General features: G+C 52.6%; 1 protein-coding gene across 1 annotated transcript in view; it reads right to left on the bottom strand.

Moving 5' to 3' along the window:
- CUEDC1 (CUE domain containing 1) overlaps positions 1-755 on the bottom strand; it is a 26,627-nt gene extending 25,872 nt beyond the window's left edge. The window contains exon 1 of the mRNA XM_011979262.1: positions 577-755. Within this exon, the coding sequence (XP_011834652.1) occupies positions 577-755 (179 nt within the window). The remainder of the gene's footprint in view (positions 1-576) is intronic.
- Between the last annotated feature and the right edge of the window lie 7,139 nt (positions 756-7,894).

Genomic DNA, 7,894 nt, shown 5'->3' with positions numbered 1-7,894 from the left:
GGCATGCGGGACCGGGCCGTGCTGGGGCTGGGCGGCCGGTCATCCACACCCCCGGGGCATCCTGGCACCAGCTTCACGGATGGTCCCACCTGAAACCGAGGGAGATGGAGTCAGGGCCGAGACTAGCAAAACATGAGCTCAGGCCAAGGGCTATTAAGAAATGAGGGCAGGGAGGCGCGACCCCTACCATGCTCAAGGGAGACTTGCTTCTTCCTCCTGCTTTCTCCCCAGCTTCAATAATGAAATCCCTGCAGTTCTTTACTAGCACAGGACAGCTATCAGTTAGCAAGAGCTTCCTCCGACCCAGGTACCATCCTAAGCGTTCTATGGGGGCCAACTCATGACAGTACTGTAAGGTAGGTACTAGTATCCCCATGCTGCAGATGGAAAAAGTGAGGTATAGATGCTGAGTTAGTGGAGGAGTCAGGATTTGAATCTGGGACATATGGCCCCCAAGCCACTGGTCTCTACCATTACACATACTGCCAAGGACCCCTGAAGAGCTGACTGAGGCAGGAGGGGCTCTTAAAGATGTCCTGCCTCTCTGATCTCTAGTCCCTGTTCTCATCTTCTCACATCACTGCCCCAATGTCGTGGTCCCACCACCAGGGCAGGCATCTTGTGCAGAGCTCCACCAAACCCCAGGGACAGCAGTGATGAGAAATGGGACCCTCCAGTGTCACCAGGAGCTTCTGGCCTGAGAGAGGAAACAGAGCTCCATCCTTGCAGAGCTTCGGGCTGACGGGGAGGCCCATTTCCCACTCTTGGTAAACTCATGTCAGGCTCTATAACTCAATCCGCTCCCCTGAGAAGCACCAGCCCAACAGAGAGATGCAGAGAGAGAGATGCAAGGCCATTGTCAACTCCTGGAATTCATTATCCTCACCCCAATGTCAGGCCGACATGTTTTATTTATATCACAGACACGTTTGTTCTTGTGGAACACTCAGTGTCCCTAAATGTTTTTTTAAATCCCAGAAGTTTTTTCTCAAAGTTGTCTTGAGAAACCATATACATCATAAATTCTGTTATTATCCCCACCACGCCCAGTTCCCCTGCCCCAGCCAATGTGTGTCCCTCAGCCCCCAGAGTCAGCACAGTGTTCTGACAACATGTATGGGTGGAACTGAATAGCAAGCACAATGAGGGACCTAAATCTGCCACAGAAAACTGCCTGGCCCACTCAAACCTACGCATGTAAACCACCGCCAAGGTTGCATTTCTGTTAGCACAGACCACTGGGAAGGGAGTGTGCCTAAAAACACCACCTCTGACTTTTTCATGCCTACTCCAAGCCTTACAGTAATTTCATTAATTGTAGAAAAGTGGCAGATTTTAAGAGACCATTCCATCAAATAATATTCTTGAGTTTGATGAAACAGGTGCAAACCTGTTTTCACTTTTCTAGGACTTGGAGTCACAATCTTAACAGCTGATATAGAAATGTTCCTTTTTTTTTTTTTTTTTTTTTTTTTTTTTTTTTTTTTTTTTTTTTTTTTTTAGTCTCCCTTTGTCGCCCAGGCTGGACTGCAGTGGTGCAATCTTGGTTCACTGCAACCTCTGCCTCCCAGGTTCAAGAAATTCTCCTGTCTCAAACTCTCAAGTAGCTAAGGACTACAAGTGCACGCCACCACACCCAGCCTTGTGTGTGTGTGTGTGTGTGTGTGTGTGTGTATTTTTAATAGAGATGGGGTTTTGCCATGTTGGTCAGGCTGTTCTCAAACTCCTGACCTGAGGTGATCTGCCCACCTTGGTCTCCCAAAGTGCTGGGATTACAGGCATGAGCCTCAACGCCTGGCCAAGATGTTTTTGTAAGCACATCAAAACCCTGAGAAAACCTGCTCACACTCCAGTGTGTCTACATCTCAATTTTTCATTTTTTCTTTTTTTTTTTGAGATGGAGTCTGGCTCCAGCCCAGGCCGGAGTGCAGTGGCGCGATCTTGGCTCACCGCAACCTCCACCTTCAAGGTTCAAGCAATTCTCCCACCTCAGCCTCCTGAGTAGCTGGGACTACAGGCATGTGCCACCACGCCTGGGGCTAATTTTTGTATTTTTAATGGAGATGGGGTTTCACCATGTTGGCCACGCTGGTCTCAACCTCCTGGCCTCAAGTGATCCACCTGCCTCGGCCTCCCAAAGTGCTGGGATTACAGGCATGAGCCACTGCACCTGGCATTATTTTTTCTTTGCATATACCACCATAAATGAATTTATTTTACTAATGTAATCAAACCATAAATTCTATGCAACTAGTGTTTTCCACATAAGATATTGTGGCCATCTTCCCATGTCAGAATATGTAGGGCTACGCCATCATTTTTAGTGTCTGCATAGTATTCTGTTGACTGAGTGAAGCATGATTTATTATCTAACTCCCTCTATCCCATCTCTTCCCACATGAGCAAGTCAGAGCCCAGAGGGGCCAAAGCCATTTCACAAGGAGACACCTCAAATGATCAGTCCAAGAGAGTTTTGCTGTGAGAAGGAACACAGGAAGGTAGCCAAGTATGACATGGTTTCTCATAGCTGGCTTTAGACACCCCAACACCCCCACACCCACATCTCCTACAGAAGAGTATGCAGCTTCGCCTCAGCCAATATGCCCTCCGAGGCAGGGCTCCACCCTGACAACCGCCTTTGTCCTGGGCTCTGGGGACCTGCCCTCAAGTCTCTAACACAGACCTCAGGGCCAGGAGGCCCCAGAAGCTGATGCCTTGGGCTACTGTCTGCTGCCCTAGTGTCATCACACACAGGGGTCAGTGACTTGTGTAAGGCCTTCTGGAGTAAAGCCATCAATCATCTCCCTGCCCCTCCGGTAAGTTACTAAGAGAGATGGAGGGACCCGGCTCTCACTCTGCCAAAGGCAATCCCTCAGAGAAAGATGACCTGGGCCACCCCCAGGGGAGGAAGAAGGAACATGGCAAGACCTACATTTTCCCCATTAGCAGCTCTCTGGACAGCTCCCTCGGGTTCTGGGCCTCTCTGAGTGTTGAGAAGCTCCAGAAGCCACTTATAGGAAGCGCGCACCGGTTCAGACAGGGCTGCAGGTCCCTCTCCGCACTCCCCAGCTGTGGGGCCTCAGGCAAGTCTCCCATCCTCTCCATGGCCCTATGTCCTCATCTCGATGCACCCCTTAGGGGGTTTCAATGGGAATGAAATAAGATAATCCTCAGCACACTGCCTAGAAGGTGGCATTTGAGTTATCACTGCCCCAGGAGGCTGGTAGAGAGCCAGGAGCAGTGGGTAAACTGGCCAAGCTGCCCCCGCAGGGGGATGGGGTAGGGAAATTCTAGGGGAGTTTTCCCCAGCACCTGGATGTCAATCCCTGGAACTCTTTCAGGCCTCTGGAAGGAAATATCGATCCTCACGGCCCCGGGGGAGGCTGGGCTGGCCTGGGCAACTGGAGACACAGCAGCTCATGCAGCAGCTTCCATTTGGCCCAGGTGCAAAGCATTGAAAGCATCCTTGTGGGGACCACAAAATGTAAAGGACTGACAACTCCAGCCCAGGCCCACACCCCGCCTCACATTACAGGTGAAGAGCCTGAGACCCAAGTCTAGGAGGGAGTTGCCTGAGGACACACAGCGAGTAAAGGCAAAGTCTAGACTTTTCTATTAAAGGGTGGTTCTGTAGATGAGGAGAGTGGCTCAGAAACAGTAATGGGAAACATTTTGATTTACAGAAGCACCATTTCCACAAGACTCTATAAGGTCTGAGACTCCCAGGCTGCCTATAGAACCAGGTGGACTATAGAGATTCCCAATTCTCAGAGCACTTTCCCTTTCTCCCCCTGGCTAAGTTCAGGGCAGAGTCTGAGGCCCTGGCTGTGGTGTGCCTGGGAGCAGGGTCAGAGTTGTCCCTGCCAGGCTGCCTTTTGTAACTAGCACCGCTCAAATGAAAAGCAGTTTAAAATACCGGAAAGGATTGAGGCAAGTAGGCGACAGGTTTATGAGCTTTTGCCACGTGCTTTCACATTTAATCTTTACTACAACTCCATGAGACAGGTGTTGCTGCCTCCATTTCATAGCTGTGGGAACCACTTCAGAGAGGTTAGGTAAATTGCCCAAAGTCACACAGCCAGTACGTGGAGAAGCCAGAATTAGGAACCCACTTCCTAAGAGGCAAAAAATGCCAAGTAAGGCTCACAGGGCTATGAGCCAAGGAGCATAAGAAATTCAGCCATGTGTGCCCCAGGTTCAGGAGACTGGGCATAGCCCAGAGGACACTTCGGCAGAGGAAACATGACCCAGACAGCATGGTAGCAAGGTCTCTTGGCTCTGCTCCAGAGCTGGATCTGTGACCTTGGAGAAACCATACCACCTCTCAGAACCCCAGCTGCTGAGCACTGGTAGGGAAACAAAGGGAGATAACCCCTGACTGGCTTCTGAAAAAGGAAGCAAACAACCCACTGGGCTTATCAGACCTCTTGGAAGCTGACTCAGAGGCTCCCCTGAACTCATGGTTGTGGATGACCTGGGGCCTGGGAAGCAGAAACCCCACACCTGTCCTCCTCCAGGTCCCAGGGAGCCAGGATCAGAGTGGTTCTCCACCTCCCCTGTAAAGGAATCCAGGCCTGGCAGGGGCGGCAAACAGCCAACCTCCTCTCCTAGCATGAGCACGCAGCCAAGGCCTGAGTCACTCCCGGCTTGGCCCACGGAGGTGGGCAAGCTGCCCCAGTGCAGTTCATCTGGCCTTGCCCAAGGTCATCCCAGCCAGCCTCCTGCCTGGTGCATCAAGGCCAGCGATGGTCTGCATGGGGGCTGTGAGGGCCGGGGAGCCAGAGCCCTGGGTGCACTTTCTGACCCTAGTAAGGCTGTGTGACTTGGGGAAATTGTTTCATTTCTTTGAACCTCAGCTCCCTCATTTGTAGACATAGGGATAGCACCTCCTTGGAAGGAGTATTAATAGAATGTACACGGGTACCTGGAGCATAATAAGCACCCAATGAGACAGGCTGCTGTGGCTTCGGGCACAGGCCTGGGACCTTTTCCCGGGGTAGACTCACTCCCTGAGCAATCTCGTCCAGCCCCACGCCTTGGAATACCATGTGCATACTGAACACTGGCTCTCATGTGCTCTAGCCTCTCCTGTGGGCACTCCCCTCAACCCCACACTCATACAACCTTCCTGCTGCCTCCACTTGGACACCCAACAGCAGCTCCAACGACATGGATCCATCCGACCTGGGATTCCCTCCAACCCCAACCTGTTCCTCCCCTGCCTTCTCCATCTCTGTTAATGGCAACTCTCTCTGGCTTTGGCCAAAACCTTTGGAGCCATCTTGGAGTGCTCTCATTCTCTTACACTCTGTGTCCAATCTATGGCAAAGCCTGTCTTCCCCGTCTTCCAAATGATTTCTGAATCTGGCCACTCCTCACCACCTCCACAGCTACCACGCCCTCCCTAGCTCCCTGCCTCCCACTTGCCAGCCTAGAGACCCCTCATCGCAGGGGTCATGCCCTTCCTCTGCTCCACACCTCCCAGTGGTTCCCATGTTCCCAGAATACCCAGAGTTTTACTGTGGCCAACCCACATGGTCCTGCCCATGACACCTTTTGACCTTGCTGTCAAATATGCATGCACACATACGGAGAGAGCCTCACTCTCGGCAGTTACCTGGATCATTGCTAGTCCACCAATGAGCCAGGCACACTCCCACCCAGGGGCCTCTGAACTTACTTTTTCCACCACCTGCTATGTTCTGCTCCCACATATCTACACAGCTCCCTTCCTTCTGGTCCCTACTCAACCATCACCTTGAGTGGGGACCAAAGAGGCAAGTCCACCCCCCAACATCCCAGTGTTCCTAACCCTTTAGGCTTACCTGTCCTGTTCATGAAACAGACCACCATGGATATTATACATTTGTCACTGATATCTTCTCCATTAGAATGTAAGCTCCATGAGGGCAGGGGCTTTGCCATACTCACTGTGGTATCCCCAGTGCCCGAATCGGTGCCTGGCATGGTCAATAAGTATTTATTAGGCGAATGAGTAAAGAAGGGAAGGAAAGATGGAGGAGTGCAGTAACTGTGCATTTCCCTCCCTTCCCTTCCTCCTCTGGCTCACAGCAATGGTGGGCGGGGGGCTTTTCAGTTTCCAAAGCCCTCTCTCCCCCACACACTCATTTACTCCTCACAACAAACCTATAAGATATATAAGGAAATGTGTTATTATCTCACTTCAGAGACAAGGGGTCTGAGGCCAAGGCAGCCCAGTGACATGGACACAAGGCTGATGGCAGGCTGCCCCTTTCCAAGCCAATGCCAGCACAGGGGGCAGGAGGTCAACCCCCTCCTAGATCTGACTTGACCTTCCATTCTGCCCCCCAAGAGGATCAGGGCCCAACCCTGAAAGGTGGGAGTTAGAACAGGAAGCCACAGGTCCCAACGGCCAGCACCTTCCTGTGCCCCACCCAGAGGTCACTCTTCTGGAAGGAGGGTAGGACTCCTCAGACCAGCTCTGTCTCTGCACACCCCAGCCTCCCTCCTCTGAAAATCACCAAGGAGCAGACCCTGCGTCCATCTGTGATTGTCGTGATGCCTACCTGCAGAGGGATTTGCTTCTTGCCTAAGATCTGGGCCCAGCCCAGTGGCACTGCCAAGCCAGGCCACTAGGTGGTGTCCCAGAGCTCAGGCCTGGGCAGCTCCCAGGGAAAGGGCCAGAGTGGCTTTTCTCTCAGAACCCAAGAATGTGCCCCACCCCCACACTTGGACTGATTAAAAGGGAGAAGAACCACCCAATTGCCTCAGGGGTCTTAGTACCCAAGACCTGCAGAGTTGTCAAATCGTTTAGTCCTAGGTGGGAGATCTGTGGCACATGTGCCACCACCTTCTAGCCCTCGTCCTTGGCAGACATCACTAATCCATCCAGGTATTACTGTCCTACAGAACCCACACAACCTCAGAACCCTCTGCAACACGGCCTCTGCGCAAGCCACGACCAAGTGATTAGAATTGGCATGCAAGACAACCCACTTGCCAGCGCTCTCATTTCCCGTATGGGGAGACGCAGCCCAGGCTCACTGTCTCATTAGGAATCCAGGCTGCAAAAGCCAGTGGGGCCAGAATGAGGTCATATGACCCTGGGAGGCTTGTGTAACCATGGTTGAGTCCTGCGGAAACCTCAAGTGGGTAATGGCAGAGGCTGCTGGGCTGGGGCAGCTGCATCCTCGGCCAATTGTCACCTCAGAGCGGGTGGGGTGCAGGGAAATCTGCCTGAGCTTCTTGGCTTCAGAGCTGAAGAGGCCCCAAAAGGGGGTGAAAGGAAGGGGAGAGGAGAGCAAGAGACAGATAGAGGCTCTCAGGGTGTGTGTGTGTGTGTGTGTGTGTGTGTGTGTGTGTGTGTGTGTCAGGCAGCCCTGACAGAGACGCCTTGTCCTCCTGCCCCTGCACAGGCTTGTTTTCTTCCCAAGCTATTAATGTCGCTGCAGCTTCAAAAGCCGGGTGACCTTTAAACGCTGAGCCTCCTGCTCCTGCCCAAGGCTCGGAAAAGGCTTAATGGAAACTCGACCCAAATGGCCACAGCTGCTGGGGCTGCAACAAAGCCAGCCTCATTCCCGAGGCCCCCAGAGCTGCTGGGCAGCCACACCTGTGCCCGCCCCCAGGCAGCCAGGAAGGGCAAAGAGGACCCTCGGGCACAGCCATTGGAGAAAAGAGACTGCTGGACCTTAGGGGAGGAGGAGGAGGGCAGGGGAGACAGACAATGCTGTCATGCGCTGCTGTGTGACCTTGGGTACTTCTCTGGACGACTGATCTCTTCTACATCTGTAAAACATGAGAATTTGGCAGTGTGGTGGCTCATGCCTGTAATCCCAGCACTTTGGGAGGCCAAGGCAGGTGAATCAGGAGATCAGGAGTTCAAGACCAGCCTGGCCAAAATGGTGAAATACCA

This window comes from Mandrillus leucophaeus, unplaced genomic scaffold (genome assembly GCF_000951045.1).
Source record: "Mandrillus leucophaeus isolate KB7577 unplaced genomic scaffold, Mleu.le_1.0 Scaffold20, whole genome shotgun sequence".
Lineage (NCBI taxonomy): Eukaryota > Metazoa > Chordata > Mammalia > Primates > Cercopithecidae > Mandrillus > Mandrillus leucophaeus.
This window is presented reverse-complemented; position numbering and strand designations above follow the sequence as displayed.